The sequence below is a fragment of the Podarcis cretensis genome (genome assembly GCF_951804945.1).
Source record: "Podarcis cretensis genome assembly, chromosome: 12".
NCBI lineage: Eukaryota > Metazoa > Chordata > Lepidosauria > Squamata > Lacertidae > Podarcis > Podarcis cretensis.
The window spans coordinates 54830037-54851640 of record NC_137181.1 but is presented as its reverse complement, the minus strand read 5'-3'; the positions used below and the strand labels follow the sequence as shown (position 1 = coordinate 54851640).

Sequence of the window (21604 nt, the reverse complement as noted above, 5' to 3'; positions counted from 1 at the left end):
TCTCTTAATGTTTTCTATAAGGGACGTGGGTGGCGCTGTGGGCTAAACCACAGAGCCCAGGACTTGCCGATCAGAAGGTCAGCCGTTCAAATCCCTGTGACGGGGTGAGCTCTCGTTGCTCCCTGCTCCTGCCAACCTAGCAGTTCGAAAGCACGTCAAAGTGCAAGTAGATAGAGTCGGCACAGTTTCAGAAAGAAACGGAACTAACTGTGGTTAAAAAAGTAAAGTACCTAGGGGTAAACATATCAGCAAAAAATCTGAGTCTATTTAAGGATAATTACGAAAAATGTTGGTCTGAAATTAAGAGAGATTTGGATAGTTGGACAAAATTGAAGCTTTCTCTGTTAGGCCGAATTGCTGCTGTTAAGATGAATGTATTGCCAAAGATGTTATTTTTGTTTCAAACATTGCAGATTGTGGACAAGACAGAGTGTTTCCGGAAGTGGCAGAGAGATATATCTAGATTTGTCTGGCAGGGCAAAAAGCCCAGAATTAAGTTCAAGATACTAACTGATGCGAAAGAAAGAGGGGGCTTTGCCCTGCCAGACCTAAAGTTGTATTATGAAGCCGCAGCCTTTTGCTGGCTAAAAGACTGGCTACTTCTTGAGGACACTGACGTATTGGACTTGGAAGGATTTAACAATGCCTTTGGTTGGCATGCATATCTATGGTACGATAAGGTTAAGATTAATAAGGTCTTTAAGAACCATATTGTCAGGAAAGCAGTTTTTAAAGTCTGGACAAAATACAAAGACTTATTGGAAAACAAAACTCCGAGGTGGCTTTCACCTCTGGAAGCTAAGGCCCGAAAAAGACTCAATATGGAGGCCAATTGGCCAAAATATTGGGAAATATTAGAAAAAGACGGAGACAATTGGAAATTGCAGAGTTTGGAGAAAATGAAGGATAAAGTGCGAGACTGGTTACATTACGCTCAGATTAAAGAAGTTTTTAAAAATGACAAAAAGCTAGGGTTCCAGGTGGAGAAATCGAAGTTGGAAACAGAATTGTTAGAACCAAAAACTAAGGTTTTATCAAGAATGTATAACTTGCTGCTGAAATGGAATACACAAGACGAAATGGTTAAATCGGTTATGATAAAGTGGGCTCAGGATATTGGGCATAATATTATGTTTGAGGACTGGGAAAGGTTGTGGACCACTGGGCTGAACTTCACTGCATGTAATGCTTTGAAGGAAAATGTAATGAAAATGATATACAGATGGTACATGACCCCAGTTAAACTTGCCAAAATATACCATTTGTCTGATAATAAATGTTGGAAATGTAAAGAACACGAAGGAACATTCTTTCACCTCTGGTGGACTTGCCCTAGAGTGAAGGCCTTCTGGGAAATGATTTATAATGAGTTGAAAAAGGTATTCAAGTATACCTTCACTAAGAAACCAGAGGCCTTCCTTCTGGGCATTGTCGGCCAGAAGGTGTTAAAGAAGGACCGAACATTTTTTATGTATGCAACAACGGCAGCAAGGATACTCATTGCCAAGAGTTGGAAAACTCAAGATCTACCCACACTGGAAGAGTGGCAGATGCAGCTGATGGACTATATGCAACTGGCCGAGATGACGGGCAGAATCCGAGACCTGGGAGAAGAGAGGGTTGAAGAAGACTGGAAGAAATTCAAGATATATCTACAAAAGTATTGTAATTTGGTTGAAGGCTAAGAAGGATGCTAGATCATAAATAATTGCCTATCACTGAATTAGATTTGAAATTGACGATAAGTGAGATTGAGGGAAATATAAAATTTGTGGAGAATAGATCAAATTAATTGAACAAAATTTAAGAATATAAACAAGATGATAAATTGCTGGGATAAATTTATAACGATGTAAGTGGGAGTGGGAGACGTGAGGGAGTCCAAAGAAGTTCTGAAAAATATGTCATGACCCATGTTATATTGTTTATTATTTTTGCATTTTGTATTTTAAAAAAATCTTAATAAATATTTATTAAAAAAAAAACAAAGTGCAAGTAGATAAATAGGTACCACTCCGGCGGGAATGTAAACAGCATTTCCGTGCGCTGCTCTGGTTCGCCAGAAGCAGCTTAGTCATGCTGGCCACATGACCCAGAAGCTGTACGCCGGCTCCCTCGGCCAATAAAGCGAGATGAGCGCCACAACCCCAGAGTCGGCTACGACTGGACCTAATGGTCAGGGGTTCCTTTACCTTTACCTTTAATGTTTTCTATGGCTCCTAGTATGGCTATTTGCAAATCAGCTGGAGATACTCAGTAACTGAACCTGTCTTAGGAACTGGACCAGTCTTGAGCAACTGCAGAATATGCTATATTTCTATGCTTGACTGAATCCCTTTGCTAATTCCATAGATCTGTCTCAACTATGTGCAAGCTGCTCATGTCTAATGTGACTCACTTAACAGCAATGAGATGAATAAAGGCACCTTAAAGTAGCAACAACAACAACAATACAGGTCTGGATTTCAAATATTTTGGATATAGGATATCTAATGCAGGTATTTCAACTGTGGATTGTCAAAGAAGGGCACAGCTCTGAACCTGTTCCTCCTTTCAAGGATCATGTATTGCTTCATCACGGTATATTACTCTAATTACTGGCTGTATGCATTGTGTTAGAACAGGGGTCAGCAAACGTTTTCAGCAGGGGGCCGGTCCACTGTCCCTCAGACCTTGTGGGGGGCCGGACTATATTTTGAAGAAAAAAATATGAACAAATTCCTATGCCCCACAAATAACCCAGAGATGCATTTTAAAAGAAAAGCACACATTCTACTCATGTAAAAACACCGGACAGGCCCCACAAATTACCCAGAGATGCATTTTAAATAAAAGGGCGCATTCTACTCATGTAAAAAACACACTGATTCCCAGACCATTCGCAGGCCAGATTTAGAAGGCAATTAGGCCGGATCCGGTCCCCAGGCCTTAGTTTGCCTACCATGTGCTAGAACCTAAACGTAAGACTGCATGTGAGAATGCATGAAAATGGGCATAATTATCTTTTTCTACATCCATTTTTCACACAGTGGAATATCAACTTGGCAAACGCATCAGTGAACTATCTTCTTTCTTTTTTTAGCAAATCTTTTCTGGGTTGTGGGCAATGATATAGCAGATCGGATCAATGGATAAAGACAAGGATTCTCTACTGACAGTTATGGACATTAACTCAGTGTGCTCTCTATTAGCTGTAAGAGTAGTGGGTAGGCCATGCCAGTGGCGTAGCATGGGGGGTGCAGGGGGGGCCGGCCGCACCGGGCAGTGGCGTAGCGTGGGGGGTGCAGGGGGGGCCAGCCGTACCGGGCGCAACATCTGGGGGTTAGGGTTATCGGGCACAAATCCACGGGTTATGGGGCGCAAATCCACAGGTTAGGGGGCGCAAATTACTTGCCTTGCCCCGGGTGCTGACAACCCACGCTACGCCACTGGCACCGGGCGCAACATCTGGGGGTTAGGGTTAGGGGGCACAAATCCACGGGTTAGGGGGCGCAAATCCATGGGTTAGGGCGCGCAAATTACTTGCCTTGCCCCGGGTGCTGACAACCCACGCTACGCCACTGGGCCACGCATGTACGAGACTCTGGAATATGGCAATTTACTTTTTAGAAGTTGAAAATGAAGTTAGTTTCTTACCAATACTTTCCTCCCAGATTTGGTAAAAAAGGCAAATATCGTGTGGAAAATGTTCTCCTTTTCTTGAGGAATGACACATGGGGTTGGATTTTTCTGAAAAGAGCAGTTTCCCTTGTCCTGGGCAACCTAAAGAAAGGTCACAACAACACAAAAATAATTGATTTACCCTCTTTTGTAAATATACCACCTTTTCCATTAGATTAAGTTAGATTAATTTTTTTTAAAAAAAGAAAACCACACTTTTCCCATATGGGCAACAAGGGAAAAAATGAAACAAAGACCACTCCTGTAAGGGCTGCCAGTTTCTTATATGCTTTTCCTTACATATATTAACTGCAATGAATGGAAATAGAAAATTGCCTATTGTCAATCCTACCCGATTTTGCCTACTGAGAACCAATTATTTCTTTTCCATCTTAGTGACTGGTAAGTTCTAAAATGCCTTTATTTCGAAGCAAGCAGTATTTATTTCCATGGAACTAAAGGCTGGTTGTTCAGTTAAAGGAGCAGTATAGCTGCCATTCTCACTCCACGCTAGTTTGGTAATATCAGAACTGCTGGATCATATAGGAGTTATTCTCAAGGGATGTTGTTGGATGAGAAATAACCGCTCCTATGGGAACTGGTTCTAATACTACTGGTACTGGATCAGTCTGGGGTAGAGGCATGGAGAAGTGGCAACCATGCCTTCAGAAGTTTGCTACCAATGCAAAAAGAGAACTGGATGTGATTGTAGGCATGTATGTCCTTTTGGTGAGGGAGGTGTTTACTGATGCAATCCTGACACCTTTTTAAATCACCGCCATGCATACAATAATAGCAAAATTGTGTTTTGTAGTGTTTTCTCAACACAAAGCAACCTGCACATCAGTAAAACACTGCACAAAAGAACACGATTACAATCAGATATATGGTCAAGATGGATTTTTAGCAATGCTTTATCAATGTGCACATGTGCCACTGATTATGTAGAGAGGGGGAAATTCGCTCACGAATGAAAACAAGTGAAAGCTACTCCAAACTGTACATACAGAACACTCTGTATGAAATTCAGAAACAAAAAATGAATCAACTGAAGATTCCTAATGCAACAAATTCTATTACAGAAACAAAACCAAGTAACTTCAGCATCTAGCAGGAAATTTGCGGAATATCCCTTGCATTCACATCCTTTGTATATTCTTTGTTTCTCAATAATGGTTTCTCAATTACTTCTTCCCAACCATTCCATGCCCTCCCACCAACCTTTTCTTTTTTCATGTGGCATTTTTGCACTTGCGCATGAGCAAACATGCACACACCTATCATGGATGGCCTCTAGATATTATGGACCACAGCACCCATCACTCCCAGTCAGCATGGCCAATGATTAGAGGTTGATAGGAGATGTAAGGTACCCTTGCTCTGAAGTTTCTGCAGACTATTCCTGTTCCTAGCAGTGCTGAGCAAGCTGGAATAACGTAGCGGAGTGCTTGTGAACGACAAATTGCAATTTCTCAAGAGGCACCCTTCTGAGATGAATATGAGTCAGCTGACTCTGTTTGCCCCTAAAACAGATGCTTTATTCACAAGCTCCATAGTATGCTGACCTCTGTGACTCGTCAAATGTTTTATCTTATAATAGTTGTCAGAGCTGTTTTTGGCATGTATCTTTTAACAAGTATTTCCTGATGTATTCGCAGTGCAAGTCCACAAACTAGGTAACTTGTAACACACACATCCCTTTTTTAAGCAGAGGATCCAACTTCTTTCAAAAGTGGGCATTGCAAAATAAATAGCTGTACACAGCCTCTCCAAATGCAGAGACAGTTTGTTCTCCTGGACAGATTTACGACTTACAACAAGCAAATAGGGGATGCTTTGCACATGGCAAGAGGCTGCAAAAACAGATGTGACAAGTGATGTTTCTCCTTTCTGCCGGTTTCCTTTCAGTGTGCAAAAAGTGCTCTTGTGAATTGGGAAAGGGGAGACAGCTCCAGTAGGAAACCACACGCTTTGTATCTCCAAGTAGAAAAATCTCTTTCTGAAACCCCAGAAGGCATGATGGACCAATGATCTCACTCAGTGTAAAGTAGCATTCTATGTCCTTATCTACCCATGAGAAAATTGCATGGGCTTCACAAGCAGCCAAACATCACAGACATGTGTCCTGCAGCTGATCCATGGTCACTGATGGCATTGCTTATCATACAAGGAGTGCTACAGCCACCTTCACTTCCCCTGCAAATGAGCTGGCCACTCTTAGCTCATTCTCCTTGCTAATCTACATTCTTGTTTTCAGAAAGACTTAAGAGTTTATGCACTTTTGGAACGCCCATGCTAAACTGGTCTACCAACCAGCTTAAGAGAACAGCATGCATAATATCATAGAAAGCAGTAGCCAATGTGCTGCCCACCTCTATGTAACAGACTACAACTTCCATCATCCCTGACCATTATTCATGCTAGCTGGAGCTGATCAGAATCGAAAGCCCCAGTTTCTGCAGGGCACCTTGTCATAACTATTCTCTGAACAATACTGGAACCTTTTAAGGTCTCCCATTTGAAGAAAAATGACTGTAATGGGTCAATTCACACCTACATCAAACTTCTTTGAACTTTTGTGGCAACCAAAATAAGGCATGACTGCCCCTCTTTGGTATGCCTAACAAAGACATTCAAGTGTTTGTGAACAGGAAGAACACATTGCAGCCAATGTATCAACAGTGAGGGGAACCATTTGTTTTATTTAATTTTAGGGCTCACAAAAGGTTCACGTCTACAGTTAACACCACCATACATGGAATCCAAGCGGCAAGTTTACGTGTAACATTCCTCTGTTCAAGCACTCCGTGGTTTAAATTCAAGGTTGTGCTTACATTCTGCCTTTCTCTGGTGGCAAAGGAGGGTAATTTATCCACTGTACGGATGCCAAGTGCTACTTGATATGGGGCAAAGTATCTTGTAGGAATTGTCCGAGTAACTGTTAAATGGATCCAGCCATGGATTATTGGTCCACAAGGGACTGAATAAATAGACTGGGGATGACAGGTGGTTTTCTTAAGGCAGCAATACATTGCTTGCTTTCTTCAGCTTTGTGGGTCACAAATTGTTCAGAGCTGAAGCAGAGTTTTATCCTTCCGTCTCTCTTTTATCCTTGAGTACGTGCAATTTCAGGCAGTTCCTCCATCTAACAGAGCTGGCAGCACTATTAACAACTTAAGTAGTTCACATCTCATTCAGAATCTGGCATCAGATAAAGGCTGCAATCCTATATATACACTTACTTGGGACTGCCCCACTGAATCAGTGGGCTTGCTCCTGAGTATACATATACAGGATTGCACTGCATGGCAGAACTTTTTGTGTTCTTTTGTATGGAAGTTGGTACCCCACTAAAGAAGAACCAACCTGACAACAGTGCCTTCGTTATCTTATCTTTTTTAAAACTGCATTTAATTTCAAATGCAATGCGTGCTCTCTCTCCCTCCCCCTATATATAAAAATGTATTTTTATGCTGTGAACCACCCTGAGATCTATGCATGAAGGGTGGTATATAAATTTAATATATACAAAAAAATGAATACAATCACCGTTAACTGAGAACATTTGGCCTCCCTTAAGTTTAAGACAGACTCATTTTACTTTGGATGGGAAACAGTCTTTATTTGGAAAGAGAAATGCTTTTTGTTTGCTTTGGATTTTTCAGTGGATTTTTCAAAGTTTTGTGTTGTAGAATTATTGCGTTTAACTATTTATGGTATTATTATTTTTAAAAGCAGCTATAAAAGCTTTACTGAGAATAAGTCTTAAATCAACTTTGTAGAAATAAGTAAATAAATTTCAAAAGCCTTGCTTTACTAAAAATATTAAGTTTCACAATAGTGAAAGACTTTGAAACAACAACAACAAAATGTTGGTTTGTTGAATTTGAATTTGAAAACAGCCACCCAAGGAAGGGTTCCATTTGGACTTGAATGGTGCTCTCAAGTTGTCAGGTGACAGAAATTATTTCCATGTTTTTCAATATTTTCTGCTCACCGAGAAAAAAAAAGACATTACAAGAAAATCTTGCCAAAGGCACCGTGTTACACAACTTTTTCTTTCAGATTATGGTCCTTTATTTTTTTTATTACTATTATTTGGGGGGGTCTGATTAATTTCAGGACATTAAGTGCTTGAATAAATTATATTAAAATGTATTAAAATTCACTTTGAGGTTTTATCAAGTGCTATATGAATGAGGTAAAACAAACAAACAAAATAATTACCATATTTTTCGCTCTATAAGATGCACCAGACCACAAGACGCACCTTGTTTTTGGAGGAGGAAAACAAGAAAAAAAATATTCTGAATCTCAGAAGCCAGAACAGCAAGAGGGATCGCTATGCAGTGAAAGCAGCATTGCTGTTCTGGCTTCTGGGATAGCTGCGCAGCCTGCATTCGCTCCATAAGACGCACACACATTTCCCCTTACTTTTTAGGAGGGAAAAAGTGAGTCTTATAGAGCAAAAAATACGGTATATCCTTGCTGAATATTGAATGGACTTTATGTAAAGAGACAGCCAACTCCTTATGAACTATTTCCTTACAACCGTGTGCAGTGTTGATACCAATTCTACCTGGTACAATTCCAATAACTATTATAAGAAGCTATTAAAACTATATATAGAGAAAGGGTGAGTGGTGAATAATAGCTTATTAGAAACTCTATTTGCATTTTAAAGCAGTAATCAATCATTTCCAACTTCCTCCTCACTATTCCTAGCAGAGTTAAAGCCACACCAATAGCAGAAAGGGGAAATTATCTCACTTTTCAGAGTCCCTCAAGAAAATTGTGCTGACCTTCTCTTTCTCAAATTCAAAAACTCTTCAGGAGGGAATTCCCTAGCCAGGAAACTTAGGGGGGAAACCTTTTTCCGGAGGTCTTTGTAGTTGTTCTGACAGTCATGATATCCTAGCAAACCTTCTGTTTCCTTGCTGCATGTGACACAGGATAATCTATTCATTCAACTTACTCAACAATTCTTCTTCCTAAACAGTGACTGAAGAAGTCAAGCATCCCAAACACTGGCACTACTCACCTTTACCCAACCTTTTTGTTATGCACATCTGTTCTGAAGGGATACCGTTGCATTGCAAGATGGTTGGCTCAGGTGGCAGCTGCTGAGAGGGGCAAGGACTGAAGACCAGGTGGCGGGAGGACAGAACTTTGGTGCCCCATTGCTGCGTTCAGGTGTAGTGGCGTTGGCTTCCCTATCACCAGTGTTGTCAACTACCAGTCAGCGGACGTCTGTACATGGAACTAGGCAGGGACATCTTGTCCATCACTCCATGTAGGAAAAGGACTTGGGCCACCCCTGGTTGCCCAGGGGCAGCGTTATGTCCTGAACTGGAGTTCTGAGCCCTCTCTGCTAATGAATCCATTACTCTTATGGCCTGAACCACACCCTGTCTTCTCCTCCGGCCTCCACAACACACACCCTTTCTCTTTCATCATTTTCCTTCCCACAATCTATCACAATCCCTTTCCTCCCCTTCCCACAACAGCCTCCCGTCCTGTCGGTTTCCATTGTACAGCTCTTCTGATTTAACTCACTCCCCCAAAGCTGCTATTTACACAACAGAGAAAAGCATACAGATTTCACAATGCTCATTTATCACTTTGCTTTTGAGAAACTTCGCAGAGAGGTGCAATGCGGTCTTGGAGACAGGAAACACAACGAATTTAAAGAAAGGGGCAGGGCTCTCTGTGGAAGGCGGTAATTCTTTCTTGATTTGCTATGGATGATGCCAATAAAAGGTTTGGTGATGATACCACGCCAACTAATCATCACCAAACCTTTTATTGGCATCATCCATAGCAAATCAAGAAAGAATTACCGCCTTCCAAGTGACACAAAACATTTGCCAAATAAAAGAGGCAAAGCAGTCTAACATTACATCTCTAAGTCTCCAGGGAGATCAGATGTCTGCAATGTCTTTTGACAACAAAAAACCAGATAAAGATATTTAGCCGCTAACTTTGGTGAGCTCCTGATTATTCCCCAATAATAGAAAATGTATGACCTCTAACTCTGGTTTACATTTGGGGATGCAGAGTAGATCTAGGAATTGCTGCACACTAACTAATGTAGCTGATGGAAGAGAATGACATTTTTCCAATAGCAGAAGACGGCAGGTCAACATGGTGGGAAAATGCAACCACCCCACAATGAAAGCATGGCTTTGAGAAAAGACAGCTAGGCCACAGGCAGCAAAACAGTAACAACTAGGCAATGACTGTATGACAAAACTCTAGAAAGGCCCCGTTTGAATACGTTGTGATGGATATCTCAAAATAGCCTGCACTACACTACGAATTTCCAATTAAAGATTATTTTGCTTACACCAATCTTTCAGAGCCACTAATGAGCATTGCCAAGGAATAAAGAAAATTTCCAGCTGCTACGGAGCAGAAGGTCAGGCCATTGCAGAGAAGTGAATTTTGCCTTGCCTCTGAGCGGATGGGAACTCTTTTGTCTCTCAGACTATGACCCAGACATACTCCACCTCCTCATTTGTAGATTCTTAAAACATGAGAATTTTTGGACAAATGGTCATAGAAAAACATTTCAAGCAGTGACTTCCGGCCAATCCCTAAAGTCTGAGGCTTTTGAGAAAGGATATTGACTGCCCCCTGCCTGCTCCAAATCACCTCTAAAATGTTTTGGAATTTTATTCCTCTTTTCCACTAAATATGTCAAAGGAGAAATTGAAAGGTGGTTGTATAGCTAATGCACGGTTATATTGTAGAACCTACAGCACCGGTGTTCTTTTTTTCCCACCATGCAACATGATAAACTTAAGACCATGCAAGGAAAAGATGGGTAATAGTACAGGGCTTTTCTCCAGGGTCTTCTCCTTTTCCACCAAAGAGCAGCACTGGAGCTCAATTGTCACCATGAAAGCTTGAGTACTAAGCCTAAGGTACTCACATCAAGGATATGAAACCACCTAAAAGTAATGGGTTCTATGTTCTTTCTTTCCCTGTCTTGGAACCGTAAAACATTCAAAGTGCAGTTACATTGATGTGAGTAAATTCTACCTAAATTCCACAACCAGCTTAGGTACCTGCCAGAGAAGACCATTAGGCTGGCCAGCACTTGTATTAGGGCTTTCTATAAGTTGGCCTCGCAAACATAGAACTCAATTCCTTCTGAGATTAGGTAAGACCTATCCCTTATGTCCTCTGAGCAGGCCTTGAAGACCCTATGGTTTTCAATGGTTAACATAGCCTAGAGTTATAAAGTGGGGCAACTACACTGTGTTCTGGCTGAGTTTTATTGTTTACCTCTGTGTTAGCTTTTAGGCTTCAGTATTATTATGAAATGGATATTTTAAAAGGTTTTTATGTCGTACTTGGATTTTTAGGTGAACTGTTTTGTGAAGCATGTTCTCAAAGAGTACATTATAAATTTTTTAAAGAAACAAAGGAACCTCTTCCAATTTGAGTTGGTTCACACATACACACCCACGTCCATTACTCTTCTCCAAATGTGTGTGAAGTGCCTCCATTAAAACACATTGTCTTTGAGTAGACATCAGGTGATAGCATTTATTAATAAATCTACCTGTACTATATGAGGAACTGTATGTGAATAAATGTAAACAGGTCCCTCATGTAAAAAGGCATAGAAGAAAAGGGGAGGAAATATGAAATGGAAAGTGCTGGAAAATAATTACAGTAAATGCACACTAAACAATAACTGAAATTAAAATATTACTGTGACTGGTTATGACGGCTAATTCGTACTCACATATGAACCATTCAGACTACACACTGACACTTTACACAGAAGCAAGCAACATTATCTAGGCCTCGGTTTTTTAGGTTGTTTTCTGTAGAGGTAACGCTTTGTTTTGCGAAGGCAAACCACGCACCAGACGTGCAACAGTATGTCAAGGAGCGTTACGCCTGCTTCCCCCTGACCTTTTGTCCTTTCACAATTTGGTTGCTAGACATATTGCTTCACTGGAGCATGGTGGAAAACAGACATAATCAAGTACCGGGAGGAACATTTGAGGGAAGCACCTGCTGACACGTGTATTTGCTAACGCTGGAAATACGTTAAGTTCAGGGTGGTTTCACTACTGTTTCCAATTGTTGACTTCTGCCAGCTTGCTTCTGCACAGCTCACCTGCATTACCAACTCCTGTCTCATGCCTGTTAGGTTTCTGTTATGCCACTGTGCAGTTCATGGAGTCACAAGACTCTGTTGACATTCCAGACTGTTGTAAATCTCACGGGAGACTTCAGTTTTCTTTTTAACCCATTATATATTGATGACTAAATTACAACACAATAAGCTCTCTCATAAGGGACGCGGGTGGCGCTGTGGGTAAAAGCCTCAGCGCCTAGGGCTTGCCGATCGAAAGGTCGGCGGTTCGAATCCCCGCGGCGGGGTGCGCTCCCGCTGCTCGGTCCCAGCGCCTGCCAACCTAGCAGTTCGAAAGCACCCCCGGGTGCAAGTAGATAAATAGGGACTGCTTACTAGCGGGAAGGTAAATGGCGTTTCCGTGTGCGGCTCTGGCTCGCCAGAGCAGCGATGTCACGCTGGCCACGTGACCCGGAAGTGTCTCCGGACAGCGCTGGCCCCCGGCCTCTTGAGTGAGATGGGCGCACAACCCCAGAGTCTGTCAAGACTGGCCCGTACGGGCAGGGGTACCTTTACCTTTACCTTTAAGCTCTCTCATCTGGAGGTAGCTTGGTCCTTTATATCATCTTGCCCAGTGGTAAGGAAGTTTTTGTCACACTAATGTGTAGGGGAAATGGAGATATGTGTGGTCTTTTCCTAGTTTCCTGCATAGACCGTGTTGAGGCCAATATAAGTCTATAAATATAGAACACCCATTTATGAGCCACTGATTATCTGAAAGTTTCAACAGGAAAGAATAAGGTTGTAGTATAGCATATCTGACACACATTGGCAGATAGTCACAGATTTGATTATTATTTTTGACTGGTTTTTCTTTTACCACCCTTCATCCAAAATAGCCATGATTAACATAATAGGCACATTCAGGCAAAATTCCCTATTACAAATAAGTTTAAGTCAAAGCTTTAAATTCAGTAGCTACTGCTGCAGCAATACCAACTTTATTCCTTGAAATGCCAACTCTGGGACAAACTCTTATGCTACTGTCCCTTCCACCAAGAGCAGCTTCCGGGGGCTACACAGAACAGACTTTGAAAAAGATCTCACCATCATCTGTTGAATGTGAAACATTTCAGCTCCGGTAGCCGAGAGACGATTTGGAAACGAAACGTCGACGAAAGAGCCAGGAAGTGTGCTTGGGCCAGCATTGTAGACCTTCAAACAAACAAACATACAAACCTGTGACACACTTTTATTAAGTTTAGCTAGCATAGAAACCCCACCAGGGACCAGCATAGGCTTCCCAATAATCAAATACAACTGGAGCATGAACTTCACCTAAAACATAAAATCGCAGCAATGATAAAGGCATAAAAACCACACCATTGTGTTGAATGGGGAGGGGCTTTCACAAGGCAAATTCATGAATCTATACAAGCTCGAACTAAATTTGAGGCTGCATGGATGAACCTGCCCAGAAAGCAGAGATTTCTCTCCAGTTGGTAGTGCCTTGATATTTACATGTTACACCAAAAAGTGCTTTAAATCTGAACCATGGTTCAGTTCTAAAACTTGTTTTCCACAACCTAGGCCCAGCCCTAAAACATGTAGAGTAAGAATAGGAAAGAGTATCCAAGTATGAACATGCAAGCTGCCTTTACATCACCACTTGGCTCCGTGAGCTTCCACAAACTAGGGGGAAAGCCTTACAGAAAGGACTGTGCGCCACAACTTTGCATTTAAAAAATGATCATCAGGGTTATCGGTGGGGCTGGAGTCTGTCTCTATAGAAAACTGGACCTAATCGTTAATCCAGCTCTGCGTACTTATATATAGATGCAACAGTCAAAACATTTACATTCTGAAAAATAAACAAATCTCAATGAGACATGGTCCTCTCTTGTTTAAGATTCAGTCTCTGAATATGCGGCGCTCTATGTCGCTGTTCAGAATCCAGCTAACTCTAAATTTCCAAACATCTAGACCATTCTCCAAAGATTGTTTGTGCTTTGAGGAATGCATGAATGATAAAGAGAAGTGGTGCAGAATGCCAAACCCTTAGAATGTCCCAGAGGCACTTAAAAGGGGAGGAAGGGATCCAGCTACAATTCGGCCTAACTGCTGCATGAAATGCAAGAATAATGTAACAGAAAACAAATGAACTGGGAACTCTACTGCAATGAGACATGAGTGTAATAAGAAACAAAAAGGGGTATTTGACTCTTCACAACAAAGGAGATGAAAGCCCCTCCCCCACTATTTTTTTAAAAAAGAAACTTTTAAAGAAAACTTTTCTCTAAGCAAATTGTACTACTTTTATCAGTCTATGATTTTTTAAAAAGAGTTGTAATGTATTGGAACAACACGTTCAATGATAATATCCAACCTTAGGCTGCGTTCAATCTGCTTTCATTGTTTTTCAATGCTCTGTATCACATGGGCAAAGATGTAAACCAGGCATAGGCAAACTCGGCCCTACAGATGTTTTGTTGACTACAACTCCCATCATCCCTAGCTAACAGGACCCGTGGTCAGGGATGATGGGAATTGTAGTCTCAAAACATCTGGAGGGCCGAGTTTGCCTATGCCTGGTGTAAACTCTAGAACCGTAGTGCCTAAGTTAGCAACATGGTTCACAGGATATTTAATGTCCTGGAATCCAAGGGAGAACACACTTTTCTCCATTCTTTCCCAGCAAACAACTGAATAGCAGCCAGTAAGGAATTAAATGGTGCGAACTAGTAACTTCCCATACTGGGAAGGCATGTGTTACTCGTTTTTTTTAAAAAAGCATTGTGTTTAAGAGGAAAGGGTAAAAATAGGCAGGCATGAAATATTACTAATTGCAAGTTCCCGTCATTGTACCATTTGTCACTCTGCAGTTCCAGCTAGTGACTAAAAAGACTTTATCACACTGCAAGGACCCAAGATTAGTTTGGATGGGAAATGAAGGGCAAAGAGGGACTCGCTCAGGCAACTTTTGGGATCTGGGAAATGTTCTTCGTAATCAGGATAATCATAATCCAACCAAAGTTATGTTCTTTTAAAAATCCTCTGTGGATACTTAGTCACATGCTCAGATCTCTCCCTCTGAAAACAGTGGAACCAGGCAGAGGTCCTTCTTGGTTGTGGTGCCCACCCTGTGGAACGCCCTCCCATCAGATGTCAAGGAAATAAACAACTACAGTGGTACCTCGGGTTAAGTACTTAATTCATTCCAGAGGTCCGTTCTTAACCTGAAACTGTTCTTAACCTGAGGTACCACTTTAGCTAATGGGGCCTCCTACTGCCGCTGCGCTGCCGGAGCACGATTTCTGTTCTCATCCTGAAGAAAAGTTCTTAACCCGAGGTACTATTTCTGGGTTAGCGGAGTCTGTAACCTGAAGCCTATGTAACCTGAAGCATATGTAACCCAAGGTGCCACTGTATCTGACTTTTAGAAGACATCTGAAGGCAGCCCTGTTTAGGGAAGTTTTTAATGTTTGAAGTTTTATCGTGTTTTTGATATTCTGTTTGGAGCTGCCCAGAGTTGCTGGGGAAACCCAGCCAGATGCGCAGGGTATAAATAATATGTTGTTGTTAAATTATTATTACTATGAAATTTAACAGTACTCAACTTGGGCTGGATTGTGCCCTAAACAGAAAGGAACTTTCAGAGCAACCCAAAACCTAAATCTGCCATCTTGGAAGAGGTTTGGATGAGAAGGAAGAATCTCTTCCTCTAAACTGGCTTGGATTCACTGGTCTCCACTGGCGAGGATCTCTGTCAGTGAGCAGTGCCCCTAGGCTGCCCACCGCTGAACAAATGATTAATCCAGAGGGTATGTCAGCACCACAGAAAATCCATAGGTTTCTCTAATGATTAGCCAGAAGATAGGATTCTAAATCTTTTAGAGCTGAGAAGCTTTCTCCATAAAGCAAGGAAGCCTTTGCTTGCTGAACTGCTGATAGGAAAACCAGTCACAAGGAAAAGCCCATACAAATACAAACATACCTTGTGCTTAATTCTTACCTGAAGTGTGAAGTTCAGCTCCTGAAAATGACACTCCAGATCTTCCAGCTGAGTAAACTGAGATGCTGGCACAGACTCCCCATAAACAAAAGAACCAGGAGAGACCACTCTGAATGAGAGAAAGAGGAGGTCATATTTGAGTGCCAAAAAATGGCCCATTTTGTATTTCTCTTGCACAAATAGCCTCCCCTTCTAAATAGCCATTTTAAACTATCTATTTCTCTTTGAGTGCCTTTATCCTACAAAAAAAGGGAAAGCATAAACAGAATTCTGACTGAAATAAAACAGAAAGGCTCATAGCAAGACCTCTTTGTGACCTGTACTGTCCCAGAACATTTGACCCTAACCTTTGGTCTAGTGGGCCTGAACCAAAACATTTGACTTGACCTCAGAAATAATGTCTTTCTTCTTCTTTTAGGTGGTTTACAGTGCCGTAATTAATGCCTAATGTTTCTGCACTGAGGAAGAGCAACAAAGATTGAAGCAAAATACACACACGCACATTCCTATCATCATGTCCTGCTTTCATAGTCTGGGAAGTTAGTACAGAGGAAAGAGGCATTCTGCCCCCAGCTTTACTTGTAAACAAGGAAAAGAATGTATTTCTTTTTCCTCCCAGAAGAGATGCTTAAAATAATATAAGGAATTTTGCGCGCGTGCACATGCTCATTTGATGACCTGCTACTTACCCAGTGATGGATGAGTCCACTTCATGCATCAGGGGAACAGACAGGATGAGAGAGTTGTCATGGAGGTTGTGTTCCAGGTTCCCACTGTGTCAAAAACACAAGAATCAAGCTAGCTGTGCAAATGATTTTTGCAATACACAACCGACCAAAGGAATGCCTTGAGTCTAGTTTTGATGTTCATATATCTCAGTCGCTTCCAACTCTACAATTCTGTGGTTTTATGAACCCTCCTGGATGAGATCTCCCACAGGACCCAGGAGATCTGGGTTCAAATTCTCACTCAGCCATGAAAATTTGCTGTTACTGTCTCTTAGCCTAACTGACATCAGAAGGTTGTTGTGGATATAAAATGGAGAGGAGAAAATTCATGTGTATGTCACCTTGTGCTCTTGGGGGGAAAGGCAAGATATAAATGTAATTTTAAAATAAATAAAATTTAAAGACTATCAAGGATAATGAAGGAGTCTCAAGCTGAGGGTGAGTGGCTGATTATATGAATATATAAATGTTCACTTCAAAAAACCAGAAACCTCCTTGCAGATATGTAATAAAGAGTTCCATCCATTTATTTTAACTGACATGTCAGTTTCCTACGTGCAAGAACGGACTCCATGGGGGAGCGTTCAAAAATGCCGTTACCCTACCTGAAGTCTGAAGTGATACTGTTTTAAGCTTTGAATCACTTGATTCTTCTTAAGGTATAAACTGGTTCTAGTTCTGCTGTGTTAGAACCTTGAATGTGGGGGAGCATTCACTGTTTTGCAGGGGAAAACAGGAAAAAGGTCCTTGCTGGGCTTAAAAGAAATTGTGGGGCTTAGAAATGTAGTTAACAGACAGAACCTCTGTAAAAGTATCCTATATGCCAGGGGTGGCCAGCTCCCAAGAGACTGTTATCTACTACTTTCAGAAGAATTAAAGACTAGCTGTGTAGCTGTGATCTACCCCGCAAAGTTGTTGAGCTTTTTTTAGGGAGGAGAAAAGAAAAGCCCCATTTTTAGGGGTTTAAAAAAAGCTTTTTGGGGGGAGCCAGAAATTGACCGCGATCTACCAAAACCTCGCAGGGATCTACCAGTAGATCATGATCGGTCTGTTGGACATCCCTGCTATACGCTAAAGGCAAATCCATTTTCTTACGGAGTCAAAATGGCGGCATTCCATGGAGGGAGGAATTGGCAGACTTGGGGACACCTCAAGTCTTGCAAATGTAGAAACAATATTGGGAGGAGGGGGTTAAGGGGAGGAAACCAAAAGAGACTGAACATGCTTGGTGGCCAAGGAACATAGGCTGACAGTTGAAAGGGGCTGTTGGAAAATGGGGGGAGGGAGGTTTCCACAGATATGGAATGCAATATCCTGAGATATTGCAATACCCTGAGGACATGGCTAGCTGACAGGCCCCCTGGCTAGGACTGCTCCATACAGCAGTGTCTTGTGCTTTTGAATAACTTCATACAATCCTATTTGTGCAGGGACAGACTAGCCACTTTTGTAAAGAAAATACACAATTTACACGCTATATTTCTGGGGGGATTTTTTTTTGGGGGGGGGGGAATCCTGTGTCTCATCAGCAAAACAGTCCAAAATGTCTGGAGGTCATGAGGTTGGAAAGGCCTCTGGGATGCTGAGGTTGTGCAAGAGCTCCCATATTTACTCAGCAGCTTGCCACTGAATCCCCCTACTATTATCCTCTGTGTGGATAATAATAAAAAACAATACAATCTGAGGAATGAAGTTGCAAGTAGCCTTGACCATCTGGTGTGTTGAGCTCACTCATGGCATTCATTGACAGCACAGATCTTGTTCCACACACCTGGTATTTCTGAAGAGTTACTTTCTTCCCCTCGAGATTCACAGAGCAACCAGTGGCTCTTTTCTCTCATCTCCCGCTGTTCTGTATGGGGGCTGTGTGTGTGTTTTAAGCAGAGGATCAAGGGTTGTTATGTTAGATGCAAGCGTGGGATTGTGCCCTTTCATGCATCTAACATCACATCTAACATCATCAAAAAGCAGAAGCAGAAGCCTATGCTTTAGAAGTGGTGGGTTCTAAGAGCCAAAGTTCATGAAGCTGAGCTGTTTATTCCCGTGTGAGTTTAACTATTTCCTGCGCCTAATCGCAGATGGGCTTTGCTTCTTTGTGGCTTATAATTATGGGAAGTGTGCACTGTGCATTATAGTTTTCAGCACTCTCTTTATCAAATCCCTATACACCCATTATGAGGGATCTATAGTCAGACTGAGAGCTGGCCTGAATGCTCTCCTAGCAGACTTCAGGATATCCTCGGGGACAGAAAAACATTCAGCTCAGCAGCCTCACGAGGACTTTCAAATCAGGATAGGAGGAGGCCGAAAAGCCCCCTGTACATAGGGCATCAACATCAAATAAAAGCTGTCAGCTTGCTGGCTTGGATCCAATTGCATATTTCACTGGAGTGCCAGAAAATATGGTTGGTTTTTTTGCAGTCGTGGCTGAAAAATTAAATTTAGTGGATGCAAGAATGGAATGAGTAAACCTATCCCAGCTTCAGGGTTCTCTGGATCTTGCCATGACATACAACAAAGATAAGTTGCACCATCTCAAAGCGGTCCCTAGCCAGGCAGGGTCATTGATTATTCATCATGCACAAATGTGGCCGTGTTGACTAATCTCCATACCTAGAGAGATTGGAAAGGATGCTTCTTGGTCAGTTTAGTTTGGTACTTGGAAAAGGAATAATGCCTTTTTTGTGCTGTATCTTAGGTCATTACAGAACAGGGAGAGGTTAAGCCAACGCATCAAGTTATTCTTTATGAGCTATTATCAGGTTTAATGTCACAATCCCTTGGCACCACAAACGTGCAGATTTTTATAAATCATGTATGAAATCATGTTCTGTGTTTTCCCTCACTGGTCTGAGCAGAGAGTTTTAGTAATGAACGTGGTAATGACAGGGATACCTCTCACCAGGAAATCAGCAAATGGCTGTGAGAAAACCTGTGCTTTGAACACACACAAAAAACAAAATGCCATGTAAAACCACCACAAAAATTGCAGGGTTGCGAGTGGTGCACAACTCATATCCAGAATAAAAAAAGGATCCACAGTGGAGACAGCCCAGGGATGCAACTTCCCACAGCACCAGGAAAGCGAAATAAACGGCCCATTTTAAAAGCATTCAAGGCTACATTCAAGAAATGAGCAACGTGGGAATGGACTGTCTCAGTCACTTGAGACGCTAAATTATATTACATCACTGACCATTTATGTTCTTCCTTAAAAGGAGAGCAAAGATTCTTTGTTATACACTGGTTTTAATCCTTCCAGGACTCTTGCCTGCATCCTGAATGATGTGCCTTTCTGAATGTTCTTATCATCTATACACATACCAGTATTGAAATCTTGGCCTCTCTGCAAATGGCATGCTAAAACGTTAACCATTGTGCATCTTTTAAAAAATGAAAGAAAAGGAAGGAATTTGTGCCAGCATTCGATAAATATTTTCCTCCAAATATGTCTATATCTAGCTAAGGATGAACAAGTCAGTCTGTTTCAGTCCCATGCCAGTTTTTTCTCTCACACCATAAAACCATCCCATCCTTTTCCTGCGTCTGTCTGCCTGAAGATTAAAAGTGAAATATACTTTACCTCTGAGCAGTGATGAGGAATGAGAGAATGTCCTCTTCCCCAGACAAATGACTAGTATCAAAGATGACGCTGAACTCATACTAGGAAGGGTAAAGAAAACAGGGTTTAGCACTTTCTGGATCTTGTTCTGGATATGAACCATATTGGAATTAAATACATTTCCTCCGTGACATTGCTGCCGTTTCTCTAAAATGCATACATTGAGCACCATTTGAAATGCCTAAAGCTTTCATAGGTAAAGAGCCATAGTTGTTTTTCTATACATAATCAACGTCACCTGCATGCATTACTCACATATGAAAGTACAGACAGGAACTCATATCCAACATTGGAAGTATGGCCCCTCTCGGATCTGTACCAGAGCATGCCATCAAATGTGAGTAAACACATTGCCGTCCCATGACAGGAGCTCCCCTCCCAAGTTCAAGAAACTGGGAACAGCAAGGAACAGGAAATAACTAAAAACTGAAGAATTCAAAATAGATTTGGCAATTGGCTTCACTGGTTGTACACAGAAAATCTAGCTTTGAAACACCCAGCAGCACTGTTGGAATGAAAGGCTATAGGCCCACTAGCTAACTGAAAAAATATGACAAATAAAAACGCGGAATGAAAAAATAATACCACCATTTATTTTCATTGGCTCTGCGTTGCATAGCATGTATCTGAACATTACATACTTTGAATAGCAGGAGACAATACATGATAAAGCAGGGCAGCTAAGGACAGAAACGGTGGACTGCTCTCCTCCAAATGTCAGCCAAGGAAGCTTCATAGCATTATTTTCTGGCCGCTAAAAAGAACTCACATTAGAAGTCCCAGTCAGCTTCTATTAGGGCTCTGTGGCTACGAACAGCCGCCACAGCCCGACCATTGAATTTTGTTTGATGAGGAAAGACCAGGGGCACTTCACAGCGAGAGCCGAATGGTGACCACAGCACCTCTGTGGTCAAGGCCCAAAGCCATGCTGTGTTTGCAAAGCAGTCAGAGACCCAAAGGTCCGCTTGTTACACAGAGAAGCTCACAGCTACTGAAAACCATAACTCTCTACCTTTGACTTTGATCTCATGAAGGGGAATCCCACGCTGCACTTCAGAAAATCAGAGTCTGGCTCCAGCAACTCGCAAGCAATGCCCATCTCATCCTGAAAAAGAGGGGAAAGCGAGGAAATGCTTCAGTACATGAAACTGTGGTGAAGAAAACATTGGGCTGTATCCAGACAAAGTTAGATGCACTTTCTTCCCAATGAAACCAGTGGGATTTAACCGAGTCAATCAACAGACCTCACAATAAGACTTGAATATCCAGTAATATATAAAAATACTAATATTACGCAAGAGCCTTTGCTGTATTGCTTTCAACATGTGCTAAAATTTTATTTGTTTAGGCAAACCCCACACACGTAATTTTAACATGCAATGTTATTATGTATGCTTGTTTTTTAAACCGCTTTTTAACATTTGTTTTAACTTTATTTTCAATTAATATTTTATACTATTTTACATAAACTGATTAAAGTTTTTGGT

The 21604-nt window shown here is 41.6% G+C and overlaps 1 protein-coding gene across 1 annotated transcript in view; it reads right to left on the bottom strand.

Annotated features, from left to right (window-relative positions):
* Positions 1-21604, bottom strand: part of ITGA9 (integrin subunit alpha 9) — a 234436-nt gene that overhangs the window by 34466 nt on the left and 178366 nt on the right. The window contains exons 19-24 of the mRNA XM_079947527.1: positions 21130-21222; positions 20079-20158; positions 16457-16540; positions 15768-15876; positions 12863-12970; positions 3637-3762 (exon numbers count right to left, since the gene is read on the bottom strand). Coding sequence (XP_079803653.1) covers positions 3637-3762; positions 12863-12970; positions 15768-15876; positions 16457-16540; positions 20079-20158; positions 21130-21222 — 600 coding nt within the window. The remainder of the gene's footprint in view (positions 1-3636; positions 3763-12862; positions 12971-15767; positions 15877-16456; positions 16541-20078; positions 20159-21129; positions 21223-21604) is intronic.